The following is a 15,390-nucleotide window of genomic DNA, read 5'->3' as shown; positions in this document are numbered from 1 at the left end:
CCTAAATTCACAAATTCACTCAATCATATCAATGTGCATGCATTTATGTATATGTGTATTCAGATTTATACACTCTCGTATTGGCATTCGAATCCTCATTAGTATTCACATTCCTATTTACACGCTTGCCCAACAGGTGCCTCTTAACAACTTTTCCCACGTGAAAGCTCAGTGTACACGAGCCAAGCGCCACAGGCACAGCCGAGTTTACGGTGAAGTCCTTGACGAGGGAACAAGGAAGAAACAGGAGAGGGTCAACTGCAGTAGTAATGGCATACGTCTATTGTAGTACGAAGTGCCTCGGTGACAGCATTTTGTTGCCACCCGCAGCTGCCCTGCGCTGCAGCACTAGCACCATAACCACCAGGTGCCGCAGCGACGGGAGCAGCAGCTCGCATGGCTGCAGCCAGAGGCCCAGGGCATTCGAAATAGCAGTAGGGGAAGAAGCCGTGGACGTTGCACATAACCGACTGCCCCCCAGCGGTTACCCCGTAAAGGCGAACCATCGGGAAAGTGGTGTTTCCCCGCGCCGCCTCTGCTGCACACAGCGAAGAGGCAGTCACTATGCTGGGTGGAGGACGAACTGGTGCTCCTGCTGATCCTCCTGGTGTTCCGTTCACACCTGCTGCGGCACCTGGTGCCATCGCTGTTGCTGACCCAGCGCCATTAGAGAGCCCTTCCTGTTGCAGTTTAAGAGGCCGCTGCAAGATCGTCTCCGGCACGGAATGTCGAAATGCTGTCGCTGCGGCGACGTCCAGCTGGAAGAAAACTACGGAGATAATACAAACACATCTACTGAAAACACAAATATATGACGGTCCATACAACACCAGATGTAGAAACGCAATACGTGCATACCATGTGTGGAGACAAATAATACACACAAAAAATGCTTTTACATAATTCCGCGCAGCAGCAGTTCACCAAGAGGCATGCACATATGCGCAAGTTCATGCTCACACTGACGCCTGGATATTCATATCTGTAAAATTATATTATATATCTGCATTTATACATATTCATAGGTGCGGGCATATATTTTGAGAAGACAAAGACAGGTGTGCCTTCCGGCCGCCTGGCTGGCCTATGCCAAAAGTCGGCTGTAGTGGGAATGAAGAAAAAGATATGGCGTACTCAAATCCTCTTCGCCTGCAGAAGCAGAAATACGCAGAGGCAAATCGAGTACTCAGCAGACAGACTTGTTCATTGGCTGCCTATCTAACAAGCTTGGGGGAATAGGCAACACCCAACATTTCCATATCCCAAAGTGCATAAAACAGCAAAACGCATCCGCGCGCAGTAACACAGCTGTCAAAAAAAATTCGTCTTAAGTCCTTTTACATAGACTGCATGTGCAGGACAAATTCTCACCCGTTCCCCTTAGCTGGTTGCAGCCCTTTGGGGTGTCCTCCCGACGCCAACTCTTAAGGAGACGCGCCCACACATCTTCAGCAGCGGCGCGGGATGGCCCCGATTTTTCAAATCCCAGCACAGAGGAAGTCATTTCAGAAGGGGACCCTCCAGAGGCAACCGCCCCGCCCCGAACTGCAGCCGCCCCGGCCATCCTCCGCAGGCCTCAGGGCTTAAATGCTGTACTCTGGGCGCAGACCCTCTACTAGTGGGACGATGGAATGAGTCAGCACTGCACCAAGTCGGCCTGATGTAGACAGGGCTGAAGTCCTGAAGGAAAAAGGAAGGAAGTGCCAGATTCCCGATCGGGGGGCCGCGGGCTAAAGCGAGGATTTGCTCCGAAAGAAACGGGTTAGGGCTCGTATACGAATAGAAATACGCGAAATCAGATGAGCTTTACAAAAACACTTCGTCCAGGGGAAATGGAGGCGCCTCTTTCCTCTAGCGCCCTCGACGTCTGTCTAGGCCACACACAACAACCTCTACGGAGCGTTGGTGGTAAGCAAGCGTCTTTTGTTTCCACAACCTGAAACTTCACAGAGATCAAGATGAACTTAAAATGCCAAAGACAGAAAAAAAAAGGAGGCGCAAGCCCTAGAAGGATCCAAACACTAACTCCGCGTGAATCGACCCGGTGGAAACACACCGACAGAGCGCGACGGGTGGCTGAAAGTTGATTCTAGGATTTTCGCCATTTGTGAGCTCATATTGGCTTCTTAACAGACTTGAATAGCCGGTTGGCATTAACGGATTAACGTGTCTATACGAATTCTCTCAACTAAACTGTTTAGACCCTGCGGGGTTTTTTTCTCCGCTTCCTCAGGCGCATGCAGTGGGCTCGGTTTCTCTTTGCTGCGCATCTTCTGTGAATAAAGGAGAGGCGTCGGCAGCGCTTCAATCACTTTTCCCTTCCAGTTTACTGCGTTGCCTCCTCTGTGCACTCTCGTCCAATGAGCTCTGCCAGGCCCACAGAGCCGCGGGAATCCCCCGCGACCAAGCCGACATGTTCAGCGATTTCCAAGGCGAGACCGTTCATTGTCGGAGGCCTCTCTGGCTGTATAGCCACTTGTTGCATTCAGCCTGTGGACATGGTTAAGGTTCGGCTGCAACTGGTGGGGGAAGGCGGCGCCAAAGCGTCAACGAGCCCTGTTCAGGTTCTAAAAAGCGTTCTCAAGAACGAAGGCGTTCTCGCATTGTACAAGGGTCTCGACGCCGGTATCACACGTCAGGTGCGGCTGCTGCTGATTTGTTGCCTTAACGCAGGCCCAAGCTCAGGCACTCGTGTCAAGTCAACTAGTAGCGTTCACGAAGGTGAAATTCGCTGTAGGCACTGCAGGACAGCTGCCTCTCATGTGCGCTTTTTGCCATGTCTGGAAGTGCGCTTGCTTCTGCTGTGTTGTGGAAGAACAGTTGACATACTCTACCGCCCGCCTTGGGCTCTTCCGAGTCTTTTGCGACAGACTGAAAGAAATGTCAAGGAGTGCAGACCCCACAGCCCCACCTCCGCCTCTCCCGCTTTGGAAAAAGGCAGCAGCTGGCCTGGCTGCAGGTGGAGTTGCTGCTGCTGTTGGGAATCCAGCAGACCTCTCCCTGATACGCATGCAGGTTGGTAGTACCATTTTGATCGCATAAACACCGCCGCCGGTTTGCTGATCAACATGTGACACAGTAACCACTGACATTACTCGGGAGTGTGAACATGCCCCACAGGCTGACGCAACACTTCCGCCTGAATCTCGACGCAACTACACGGGCATATTTAACGCCATTTCGCGGATAGTAAAGGAAGAGGGGCTTCTAGGCCTTTGGCGAGGCAGCTTCCCCACAGTTTTGCGAGCCATGTCGCTGAACATGGGTACGCATTGCGGTTTCAGAGTCCCCTATAACCATATAGACACTAACCTCTCCCACCTCCGCTCCCCAAGAAACATTGGACATGCACTTTAATTCTTGCGACCTACAATCGTTGCAGGAATGCTAGCGACGAATGACCAGTGCAAGGAAATGCTTGCTCCAACTTTGGGTGACGGATGGACAACGACATTAACGGCAAGTGCTATCTCGGGCTTTTTCGCGGTGACATTCTCACTTCCATTCGACTTCTTAAAGACACGGTGAGACTTTTTTAGTTGTTGGAACCAGTCCATCACAATTCCGTTCTTGGTTTCCATGCCCATGCTAACGCTTTTTTCTTCCGTGTGCTTGAATTAGTGATCTAGTTACCCTGTTGCTTTGGATTGATGCAGCCTGCAGAAAATGCGCCCTGATCCGGTGACGGGAGAGTTGCCATACAGAGGTGTACTGGATGCTGCAGTGAAGATCACTCGCACCGAGGGTATCACCGCATTCTACACAGGTTACCCGACGTACTACGTAAGGATCGCGCCGCACGCGATGATCACGCTTATTTGCATGGATTATTTGGACAGAACGTTCAGGCGATTTTTCTAGACGCTCAGGATAGCGTTTGGAACATGGATGTAGATGCTGCAACCATCATGCAACTACGTCTCAGACCAGAGTACACCGCGCCCGTTTCTGAGTGAAATAAGACTCCGAGCTTCAATGCAGTGCACCAGCTTTGGTGACTCTATCCCGAAGTGGAAGGACTTTTTTATGGTGTGGAAAACTATTTCACGTTGATTCTACCCATGGTAGGTTTTGTGTAGATATTCAGGCTAGTGAGGCACCCGCGAGATGCTGGGCATGAGAATAAAGGCAGTAGGATTGCCCTGTGTTCGTCTTTAGTGTAGAACAGCACTTAGTTGATTCATTCTCATCGTTTTGTCATTATTCGCACTAATTAGTCAGGACAGACGAAGATTGCGGCGTCAGCGCCGCATTCTTCAGCCGAATTGAAGACCCGTATGACTTCGTGTAGCAAAGCCACATCCGGCACCAAGAGCTGGCACATCCCAGGCAAAAACCGTTCCACTTAAACTACTGTTGCTGAAGGAAACGAAGCGCGTTAGGCGATGACTCCTGTGCCCAAGGGGTATAATTGCCCCAACAGTATTGCTTCAAATGCTTATTTGCGCACACCGATGCGACTCACTTGAACTGTTGTGGGGGTTTCTTGAGGCAAATATGTATTTGCCTAAATACGGTTGCTGCTTGAATATTTCGTTGTTTCATTGCTTGGCAAAATGATTACCGCAGTAGCAGGGAGTTCCTATGTGCCCTTCGTGAATGACGGTACTACACCAGGAGGTATTGCTTTCTTACTTCTGGGTGCATGCTGTTGGCTGAGGCCCACAGAGAATCGTAGGACCACAGTCCGCCTCCAGGAAAGCCTACAGGAGCGTATTTGTGTAATGTGAGGCCGTTTGATGGTGTCGTATGTGGGTTAATACCATCGTCTTCTTCCTCATCGGCAGGGTCAACTTCTACGGTCTGAACTGTCAACTTGAGGCAACACGTCGGCCATTGGAGATTTCGTGACCTACCAGGCCTGTAACGCCAAACCTCATTTGGTCAGCAACATCGCCTATGCCTTCTGACATCTATTTGTAGCTGCGTTAACTGGTGGAACGTTGCGTCCAACGAGCGAGCAACTCACTTGTGTTTGCTTTTCATGAGCAGCAACAGCGTTTACTGTGGTTGTCTGCGAATGACGCAGTGCCAGAAGAGTCAACAAAGCAGTAACCCTTATCTTCGCTGCCATTGCAAGATCGATCGGAGGCTTCATGCAGAGAAACGCAGAAAACAAAAAGTGACACTCAGACCGATGTGAACCCCATGGAAGTGCTGTCCGTACACTTCATCCCAGCGTGTGCATTTGCGAATCTGTGTACAGACTAGAATTTGGAAATTTTTCTCACATTGTTACAGGGTCACAGATACAAAATAGTTTCTACGAAGATGAAGTCAGCACTTTATTTGTGTACAGCAGTTGCTGTTGTAACGCTTTCAGCCATTGGCTCGGAGAGCATTCAACATGTTCCTAAATGGGTTGATGAAGCCAAACTGGCGTACGCCGCCGAGGTCAAATCATCACTGCCTCCTCTGCCGGTTGTAAGCACTTCTACACTGGTTTCTTCTTTCCCTGTACTTCATGATTCCTCTACAGACCAAGGATTCGAGCGCAGCGTTTGTTGATACCCCGGCTCCAGTTGATATTGCAGCTCTGACTGCCGAGCTTGCACGGTTGGAAGAGTCCGAAGAAAAGTATGCAGCACACACAGCTTCCTCCCAAAATTCCCGCTTTAGACATCGCCAACAGGTTTCGTGGCGACCGTCGTGCAATTGCATTTTTCGCTGCACTTATCATGGTCGGAGTCTTTCTCATGTTCTACTTTACCACAACTCGGCTTGAACAGTCAATCAAAGAAGCTAGGTAGGCACACTTTTCCTGGGATGTTTTGATGCCGCAGGCTGTCATGCTTTGTCTGTGCCGCAGCAAACTTTTGGGACCCACACCTCGACCAGAAGCTGTGGACCTTCGCCTTTAGGCGAACAACTCGATAACAAATTTTCAGATTACAACAACATTGTTTGGCACGTAAAATGAAGTGCACGATTTGCCGAATTGTATATGTAAAGATGTCATAATAGATTTCCCTGCGGGCCTGTATATTCCCAGACCCGCATAGCTACAAATCAAGAAATCGACTAAGCGACTTCAAACTGTAACTAGTGCTGCCACTAGCAGAGAGCCAAAGACGTGCGCTTGGCTCGAAAAGATCTGCACGTACAATCTCGCTATATGCGGACAACTGCTTAAGAAAGCTACATTGACCCCAAACGGGTAGCAGCCCATTAACATACTTCCACCAAGACTCCCCAAAAAGGAGTGTTTACAGTCCAAACACAAGCCAGGACCACTCAAAATGCAAATTTCCATTTTTCACTGATGGCGCACAAGAACCTCGTATAGCATTCAGAGACCTCCACCTGATACAAAGTTGCGGAAAATAAACTGCCTTACTCTTCACTCGTCATCAGCACAGTGGTGCAGTACAACTAAAATTTTCTAGTTGGGCCCATTCAAGGGGAGTTCGCCCTACGTGCCAGAACGTGCCTGTGCAGATTGTTGCATCCTTCTCAGCACGGAATGAATGCGGAATAGTTGCTCACATTCAGACGGGTACCAATGTGCTACTCTGAGCAAACCGTGTAAGTATATCCATAGCAGGACGGACAAGCACGGCTGGATGCAGCTTTGTACCATTCGTATGCCCGCCCCTCCGCATCGTCCTGCCGCACGCTTGCTGGTCACGAATGATCGTCTACATGCAAGCCTCCCCAGTATAGATGTGCTATTACCAGAATAGCTTTTGCTCTATTCGGAAAAAGCGAATTTTCAAACAAGCCAGAATCTAAAAAACGCGATATACTAAACTTCACGCCGTGGTGCTACTGTGTGTAGCAAGCAACTCCCCTGAAGTGTATCTTCAGGGAGAATTAAACCACAAGAATAAGAATTATACATCCGCAAAGTATACTTAAGCTTCTGAACGCAAGTAACTGAATGTACACGCCAACAAGGCGACAAAAGGCAACGCAGTAACTGTAGCAAGGAGTTAGTTGTTGGACTTAAATCAGAGGGAAGGGAACGGATAGAGCAGTACAGCTTCTAAGGAATTTCAGAGGAGCATCCCTCTTGTGTATCGTGGGGTTTTTATTTACGTCTGACTGCGCAAGCTCATCAGGCGTCTAAGCGCCTACAGGTCAGCGCTGTAGTAGACGCAACGCGCCCGGGGCTGAACCACAACTAGCAAAACACGAAGTAGAAGTAGGGTCATGCATAAAAGATTTGTTTTGTTACCCGTTTGGAAGGTGGATCTAATTTGAAAGTCATTGGCGATATCGCCGGATGTCCCCAATGGTCGGCAGCCCAACACTTTCATTACCAAGCAGAAGAGTCCACTCAAAGACAGCGGGTCATAAAGAGCTCGCGTACCGATTATTGCCCTAGTGTCCCCCGAATACGAATTACGAACCAGCTTGTGACGAGCAAAGCCGTGATTATCCACTACGTGGTGTGGGGTTGCCCCCCCGCAGCCGCATGCAGCTATACGACCACGGGCTGCTGAGGTCTTGGCGAGGTAACTTAAAAATTTGTAGGGGTTTCCCTCGTTGCATATGGCAACATGCTGAATAGTGTTATGAGCCCGTCCTTTGTGAGTACATGATGGGACGAGCCTGAACGGGAGCGGAAAGTGCAGGGCCAAGGAACCCTCGCATGACCGCAGGCGGCGTCTTCCCGAGTTGGCATTTGTTCTCTAGCTTTTAATTATAAACGAGGGATGTTTTGTATGAGCAGCCTACCTTCGACGCCACCTGTTTGACCAGGGTCCACGGAGATCGAGGCAACGTCCCTAGGGACCGTAGCACAGTGGATTCAGCGGAATAGTTCGCCATTGGCCGATGAGGGTTCTGCGGGTGGCGTTGGTTTGTTCAGAGTCTTCAGCATCTGTTGGATTCCTCCCACCCTGTGTTCCGCGACGTCTTGTGCTACAAAGGGACGGCGGGGTGTAAGCGAGCTGCCGCTGCCAGCTCCCCCGTGTCTGCGGCCTTGCAGCATGAGCAATTCGATCTCCTAGGTGCCGGCTGTTGTTCCGTCTTTCGCAGCGCGATAGTTTTGACGGCTATGGGGTTATCTGAGGCGCCTTGGGGAGCGTTGTTGGAGGGGCTGTGGCGAGCGAGGTTTCCAAAGGTGTTGGGCGGTTTATCTGTTGTGTTGTTGGATTTGACGTTTTCGATTGGCTCTGGTTGGCGTATTGTTCGGCAATATTTGTGTGTGGGTGTGTTGTTGTTGTTATGGGGGTTAGTATTGGGTGAGAGTGTATCCCCTCCTATAGAGGGGTTAGGGGGGAGTTGGCCTGAGGGTTTGTCTATTGGGCCGTCTCAAGTGTTGTTGCCTTGGGTGCCTCCTTCTCATGCTTCAAATTTCCCTGCTGTGCGGGCTCAGCTGCAACTGGAGGGCTTTAATGGTTCGCCTCAGGGTGGTGCTGCAATATGCTTCTACTGGGTGGCCCAGAACCCGCAGGTGGTATCCCTGCTGCAGCCTGATTGTTCATCTGACCAGCCTGCAGCAGCATGCCGTTTGGATGGAGATGTGGGAAGGCGAGGAGGATCTATGGGCTCCCCACCTGTTCAAGGTTGGGTATCTGGAGGGAGGCCCTCTTGTTTCTCTCGCGTGTTGGTGGAGGCTGCTCCTCAGTCTTTAGGTCGTCGTGCGTCTTCCTGGGTTTTCGCCTCTGCTGAGCGTGGTTTAATAATGGGCGTTTCGGACCTATCCTCTGTTTCTTCTTCCTCTGAGGGTTCTTTATTACCAGCTGGTGGTGGTGGTGGCCAAGGTATTGGGGGTCTTCATAGGCGCGGCTTTAGGGCGCAGGTATTGGTTGCACCAATAGTACGATTAAGTTTTTCAACAAGAGATAAACGTCTTGCAATTGGTCAATTAGGAGATGTTAGTTTACTTGCATACGATGAGGAAGGGAATGTTTTCTCGTCTCTTGAAGGATTACCTTTTTCTTGGCATATTGAAGGACCTTCAGATGTTGTTGCAATAGAGCCTGTAGCAACAGATGCAGTAGCAGGCACACCAGCTCGCCGTCTTGTCGAGGCTCAGCAGCAGCAGCATCAGCAGAACCATCAGCAGCATTCGGAGGAAGGTGAAGTAGGTATCCGTTCGGATGCCATAGTATTGAGGGGCTTACGTACAGGACGAGTACTCTTACGAGCTCGTCTTGCATTAAAGGAATATGGTGATGTTGCAGCAGCAGAAGTTTCTTTTCTTGTCCATGAAGTTTTCTCTCTTCAGCCAACTCATCTTCTTCTACCACCGGCGGCAACATTCAATATTCGCCTACTTAGACTATGGGTTAGTACACAATATACTCTTTGTTTTTTGTCTATTAATTACTTTAATCAATTAAGTATATATATTTATATGTATTTTATATTAATAAATATATTAAGTACGTAAATATACTTAACAATTGCTTTAGTCTATTCATTAACTCTGTCTTTCATCTATTCATGAACACTAAGCAACACGCATTGGTTCTCTGTCAGTACTTAACACTTGTACCCCTGCGCCCTGCTACCGCTACTACTACTACTACTCCTACTACTACTGCTGTTCTTGGTGCTGCATGTGCTGCTGCTTTATCTGCTGCTGGGTGTGTTGCAGGAGGATGGCCGTCAAGAAGTGTTAAGCCTTCCAAATCCAGATTTCTCTTGGAGTGTTGAGCCTCTGCTGCCGGAAGATTCTGCTGCAGCAGCATCTGCTGCTGGTGCGTCGTTGCTGCAGGTCACAGACGAGGGGATTGTCACTGTGGGGTTGGTGCAGCAGGACAGCAGTGGCCTGCTGCCCTATCGAGGCTTTGTGAGCTGCCGAGACACCCGAACAGGAGAGCAACAGCAGGCAGATGTTGTTGTTGCCTTTCCTAAGACTTTGCATCTCTCTTACGAAGATACAGAGGCCCTCAACAGCCAGCTCCTCTGGCGCAGGGCAACAGCAGCAGCTGCTGCTGCTGCTGGCAGCAGCGGAAGCAGCAGTGGTGCAGCGGCGGAGAAGGCGCTCCTGCTGCGGCACTTGCTGCAGGAAGAAGATGCACTTGGAGTTGGGGGGGAGGGACCCTCTTCCTTGACTGCCTTGCGCCTTTCTCCCTTGACGAAAAACGAGAGAGCAGCAGCAGCAGCACCAGGAGGCGACGCGGCAGCTGTGGTATACTTAACACAGGGCAAGGAGTACCTATTGAAGGCAGAGTTGGGGGCCCCAGTAGAAGGGGGCGCCCGCAGCAGCAAAATGCTTCTCCCCCCCAATGCAGTGCTAAACTGGTCTTGTGCTGCAGCAGCAGAGACAGAAGCAGCAGCAGCAGCAGGAGAGGAAGCAGCAGCAGATGGCCCCTGTCCTTTCGAGAAGGTCGCCGCCCCTCAACAGGTGCGTCTTAATTGTTTTAATCGTTTTAATTGCTATTATTATTAATAATTGTTATTATTACTATTATTATATAATATAATAATTAATATATATATTGTGTGTGTGTATTGTATATTAGGGTTACGCCTTACTACGAGCTAACAGTTTAGGTGTTGGCCAATTGACGGTCTCCTTGGTGCAGATCGGTGTCCCTCCTGCTGCTGTTTGGAGACCCTTTGCTGTTGTCTCTGTCTCTCTTGTTGTTGTTGTTGTTCCTCCTGTCTCCTTCCGTTTGCTGCCTATACACCGTAGCACACAGCAGCAGGTAGAGGGGTTTGCTGCACTACCACGACTAGAGGCCCCCCTCCTCCTTGCCCCCAACTCCGCATTCCCCTTAGAACCCCAGGGAGGCTCAGGTACAACCAGCACACTTACCCCTAAACCCTGAACCCTAGACACTTGCAGGAGAAAAGGGTATGTACGGCCGACATAGGGGGGGTAAATTTATCTACTAAACCCCAAAGAACGACTGAGCGTGCAGCTTCAGCTGCAGTCTTTATTATCTAGGGTTTAGGGTTTAGGGCTTGCGGTATGTGTATGTGTTGGCCCTCAGGAGAGTATCTGCTGACTTCCCTCGACCCTTCAGTCTGCCGTGTGCTGCCTCCCGTTGGTCCAGTTGCTGCGCCCTTTTCCTCTTCCGGGTTGCTGCTGCTGCCCACAGCACAACAACAGCAACAGCAGCAGCAGCAGCAGCACTGGGTAGTTGAGGCTGAGGGTTTAGGAGTGGGGTCTGTGCTGCTGCAAGACAAAAGACAGCCACAAAATGGGCTGCTGCTGACAGTCATTGTTGCGCCTCCTTCCAAGGTTGAATTGCGCCTGCAGCATTTGCTGCTGCCGCTGCAGCAGCAGCAGCAAGGCAGAGAAGCAAATACTCCACAAGACGACAACACTGTACAACCTCCACATACACCTGAATATGCTTATAAATATACTCAAGAAGACCTCCCTCAACTGCCGGGGACTTCTATTTGCTGCCTGCTGCTGCATCTTCCCCTGTTTAATAGTAAATTAATTATAAGTAGTATTACTATTCTTGCTCTTATTGTTTATAATAATTGTGTCCTTGTTTTCTTCAGGCAATTGTTGTCGCCTCTGCTGACTTGTCCGTCTTTGCTGGCGTCCTGCCTGCAGCCAACAGACGCTGGCTCTCTCGCACCAACAGCAGCAACAGCAAAAGCAGCAGCAGCAGCGAGAAGGCTCCAGAAGGACCCGTGGAGTCGTTTGTCTCCTCGCAGGATTGGCCCAAAACTCTTCAAGAGGCACGCGATCGCCTGACAGAAGCAGCAGCAGCAGCAGCACATGGTGCAGCAGCAGAAGCAGCAGCAGATTCGCCAGTTGTTCATCCCTTCTGGATATCGCCAACGCAGCTAGCTGCCTGCCCAAGACCAACATTTGCTGTTGAGGGGCCCCCAGTTGTCTCCTTCACACACCTTGTGAGGCTCTTTCTCAACCTGCTGTTCCTTGGCTGCTACCTGTTGCTTGCTGCTGCTTGCTTGCTTTCTGTTTGCTGCTTGCTGCTATTTGTTTGTTGCTTTCAGATGCTTTTGGTGCTGCCGAGGCCGTTGTGGAGGTGGATAGGTTGTGTGTGTTGTTCGTTTTGCTGGTGCTGCTGTTGCTGCTGCAGGGTATGGGTGCTGTGCCATACACCTGTGGGATTGTATCCTTAAAAGGACTGCGCAAAGGCTCAGCACGACTGACAGCAACACTGCAGCAGCAGCAGCAGCAGCAGCTGTTGCTGCAGGCTTCTGCCCAAATAGACGTGTACCGGCCTATGGAGTTGTGGGCCATTCTCTCCTCCCTCTCCTTCCCCCTGCCGCCACCAGAGAGACTTAACACAGGGCGAGCAGCCCCGTTGCTGCAGCGGCTGACCAGGGACCCCAGCAGCAGCAGCACAGCTGCAGCAAGAGCAGCACAGGCCTCCACGCTGCAGCAGCAACTCGATCTCCGGCCTCCCAATGCACTAGCTGCAAGCACCGCCAGCAACATCCTCCACTATGGAGCACCTATCTCTGCCATCAGCAGCAGCAGCAACAGCAGCAGCAGCAGCGGCAGTTTGGGTGCTGTGGGGGAGGTGGCTTTGATGGTTGGGGGTTCTTTAACAGTGTTTCTAAAGGAGGGACCCCCTTCGAGGCCGGAGGCCTACAGACACACTGTGATTGCCACTGTGCGCCCAGCAGCAACAGATGCAGCCGCAGCAGCAACAGGTTCTGACAATGAGGAGGCGGCAGCAGTAGCAGTAGTACAGGAGGGTGGCGGTTTGCTGCAGCGTTTTGTGTGTCTTCGCGAGGGGCAAAATCCCCTGTTGGTTACTCTCAGCAGCACATACACTTCTAAAGACCCCAATGTCACGTAAGCAAGCATCTGCTGCTGTTGTTGCTGCTGTTGTTGTTGCTGCCGCTGTTTGTAGTTGCAGTGGGTATGCCAGGGGATATGGCGAATCGCGGAGTGCTGCAGCAAGTGCTGGTGGTGGTGGTGGTGGTGGTGGGTGTTGTTGCTTTGTTCCGCTTCTTGCTGCTGCTGCTGCATTATTCGTTGTAGTCGTATGGAGTGTATGCGCAGGTGCTCACGGGAGGAGACGGTGTCAGTAATGATATCCTGCCACTACCCCGAGTTGCTGCAGCTGCGGGCGTTGCCTTCCCTGTCCCGAGCTGTTGCTGCTGCAGGCCGTGGACAGCAGCAGCAGGAGCGTGTGGCTCTTTTGCAGGAGGCATTGGGGGGACTTCCTGTTGCTGCTGCTACACTGGAAGCAGCAAAGCCATCGTCTGCTGCTGCAGAGTTGTCAGCTAACAATGCAGATAGTCTGTATATACAGTGCGGCGCGCAGCATGCCTTTGGGCTGTTAGCGTATACTGCTTCCTTAAGGCCTCTTGTTGGTCTTGAGGCCCTCCCCACTCAGTGGAAGCTCACTCCCACGCAGCAACAGCAGCAGCAGCAGCATGGGGGCGAGCAGCCGCTGCTGCAGGTCCTGACTTCCTCAGCAGCAAAAGCAGCACCAGCAGCAGCAGGAAATGGATATTCATTGGCGTTGCTTGCTGTCTCACCGTCATTTTGCTGCGGCTCTTTCTCATTAGAGGTCGCCGTAAGACCGCCAACTCAAATCCCCGCAGACTTGGAGGCCGCCCTTAGTCAGCAGCAGCTGCTGCTGCTGCAGGCATCGCTGCAGCAGTGGGGAGCAGCAGCAGCAGCAGCAGGAGACCCGCACCAGAATTTCCCTCTATGGGAAAAGGGACAGCTGCGCGACAGTCTGCTGCTCATGCTATCCCCTCCCTTGAGATTGCTGCCTCCACCAGCAGCTGCCCCTCCCTCCTTACAAGCGGCGGCAACAGCAGCAGCAGGTAGTGAGCAGCAGCAGCAGATGCAGATTGTGCGACTGCCTTTCTTCCCAGGCGTGGCTTCTCGTCTGCTGCTGCAGTTCGGCAGTCCGGACATGGAGGCCGTGCGAGTTGTACGTCTGCTGCCCCTCGAAGGAGCATCAGCAGCAGCAGGACCTGCTGCTAGTGTGGTGGGTAGTGGTGAGCTGCTGACGTCGCGGGAAAGTCCTCTGCTCCAATGTCTGTCTCCTGCAAAGGCTTCTGCTCGACATGCGGCATTGCTGGCGGGGGATTCTTCAGCAGCAGCTGCTGCCGCTGCTACTGCGGGAGCAGCAGAGTATGGGAGTGCAGCAGACGTTGCATGCACGGGTTTGGGTGCGTCTATTGCTAGTGTGTGGGGTGTATCTTTGCCTTCTCCCTTCTCCTTCGGTCTTTCTCCTTTTGCTGATGTTTGCCCCCTCAGTATGAGGGAGTTATTCGTGCTGCCTCCCTCTCTTAAGGAAACAGACCCCATTCTGCAGCACCAGCAGCAGAAGCTACCATCGCTGCGCTTGGAAGCTTGGGATCAGAGGCTGCTGAGCCCGTGGCAGCCAAACAGCAACAGCAGCAGTGGCAATGGGCCACAGCTGTCTGTACAACTGCTCTTCGTGCGTCTGCGCTCGTTGCGTTTGATGCTGCTGCCAACATCGCTCTCAGCTAAAACAAAGCATAAGAAGCGGCGAGCAGCAGCACCAGCAGCAGAGTCAACAGGGAGCGGATGGTGGGGAAGGCACGCACATGTCTCGGAACAGCAGGAGCAGGAGCAGGAAGAGGAGGAGGAGGAGGAGGAACAGCAGCAGCAGCAGCAGGAGACACTGAGGGAGGTGGAGGCAGGCAAGGTGTATGGTGTGCGTGTTGAAGGTCTTGATGACGACGGCCTCCCCTTCGACCCGAGACTCTTGGCTGCTGTCCGCCTCTCTCTCATTGCTACTGCAGCAGAAGAGAACAGTAGCAGCAGCAGCAGCAGCAACGCCCAGGGGAGAGGCAGAATCTACCTCACACCAGCAGGAGAATACCTGCAGCAGAAGCAGCAGCAGCAGCAGGACGACGACACATTGGGCTTCTTTGGGGTGCATGCGTCTATCTCCGATACCACAGGAGCCCCTCTTGCCGCTGCTGTCTATGGCTCATCGCCAGCCGGAGCAGGAGCAGCAGCAGCAGACTTGGATGCTCCTGAGGACTGGAGGCGGCTGTCTTTGCTGTCAGCAGGAGAGAGAAATCGTTTTCATTTCTTCCTTGCAGCATCAGAAATGCGTGGTTCCTTCGTCTTGCATGCAGAGGCTCTTTCTGCCCTCCCTCAAGGTGCTGCAGCAGCAGGTAGTGCAGCAGGTAGTGCAGCAGCAGCAGCAAAGGTTTCTACTCGGCTGACAGTGCGGGTTCATCCGCCGCTGCAGTTGAGCCCCTCAGAGTTGGTGCTGCTGCCGGGCGGCCATTCCTTTGAGCTTACACTACAGGGAGGCCCAGAGGAGCTGCATCTAGACACACCAAGCAGCAGCAGCAGTGACGCCAGCAGCAGCAGCAGCAGCAGTGACCGCAAGGGAGGCCACGTGCGGCGGTTTGCTGTTGAGGATGAGAGAGTAGCGCGGATGTCTAAGGCCTTTCCTAGTTTGCTGCTGACGGGAGAAGAGGGAGAGACAACAATTACAGCTCTGCTGCAGCAGCAGACCAGCAGCAAGCCCACAGCAGCAGCAAGTATGC

At 52.0% G+C, this 15,390-nt stretch overlaps 3 protein-coding genes across 3 annotated transcripts in view; 2 read left to right on the top strand and 1 right to left on the bottom strand.

Annotated features, from left to right (window-relative positions):
• Positions 1-254: 254 nt before the first annotated feature.
• EMWEY_00031130 (DNA polymerase , related) lies at positions 255-1,564 on the bottom strand (the record flags this gene model as incomplete). Its single annotated transcript, XM_013481697.1, has 3 exons — positions 255-769; positions 1,135-1,149; positions 1,372-1,564. The coding sequence occupies 3 exons, from the start codon at positions 1,562-1,564 to the stop codon at positions 255-257; spliced, it is 723 nt and encodes a 240-aa protein (XP_013337151.1).
• A 796-nt stretch (positions 1,565-2,360) lies between these two features.
• EMWEY_00031120 (mitochondrial 2-oxoglutarate/malate carrier protein, putative) lies at positions 2,361-5,861 on the top strand (the record flags this gene model as incomplete). The annotated part of the gene is made up of 10 exons (XM_013481696.1): positions 2,361-2,639; positions 3,121-3,265; positions 3,383-3,524; positions 3,657-3,783; positions 4,218-4,275; positions 4,570-4,674; positions 5,324-5,424; positions 5,480-5,577; positions 5,633-5,746; positions 5,810-5,861. The coding sequence occupies 10 exons, from the start codon at positions 2,361-2,363 to the stop codon at positions 5,859-5,861; spliced, it is 1,221 nt and encodes a 406-aa protein (XP_013337150.1).
• A 1,641-nt stretch (positions 5,862-7,502) lies between these two features.
• EMWEY_00031110 (Chromosome II, complete genome, related) overlaps positions 7,503-15,390 on the top strand; it is a gene marked incomplete at both ends in the record, with an annotated part of 13,253 nt that continues 5,365 nt past the window's right edge. Inside the window, 9 exons of the mRNA XM_013481695.1 lie at positions 7,503-7,532; positions 7,814-7,886; positions 8,184-9,238; positions 9,551-10,303; positions 10,485-10,698; positions 10,896-11,233; positions 11,419-11,644; positions 11,881-12,691; positions 12,902-15,390. The exon at positions 12,902-15,390 is cut by the window's right edge and continues 387 nt beyond it. Coding sequence (XP_013337149.1) covers positions 7,503-7,532; positions 7,814-7,886; positions 8,184-9,238; positions 9,551-10,303; positions 10,485-10,698; positions 10,896-11,233; positions 11,419-11,644; positions 11,881-12,691; positions 12,902-15,390 — 5,989 coding nt within the window. The remainder of the gene's footprint in view (positions 7,533-7,813; positions 7,887-8,183; positions 9,239-9,550; positions 10,304-10,484; positions 10,699-10,895; positions 11,234-11,418; positions 11,645-11,880; positions 12,692-12,901) is intronic.

This window comes from Eimeria maxima, genomic scaffold (genome assembly GCF_000499605.1).
Source record: "Eimeria maxima Weybridge genomic scaffold, Emw_scaff386, whole genome shotgun sequence".
In the NCBI taxonomy this organism is placed as follows: Eukaryota; Apicomplexa; class Conoidasida; order Eucoccidiorida; family Eimeriidae; genus Eimeria; species Eimeria maxima.
The sequence above is the reverse complement of the archived record's forward strand: the minus strand, read 5'-3'. Positions and strand labels throughout refer to the sequence as shown.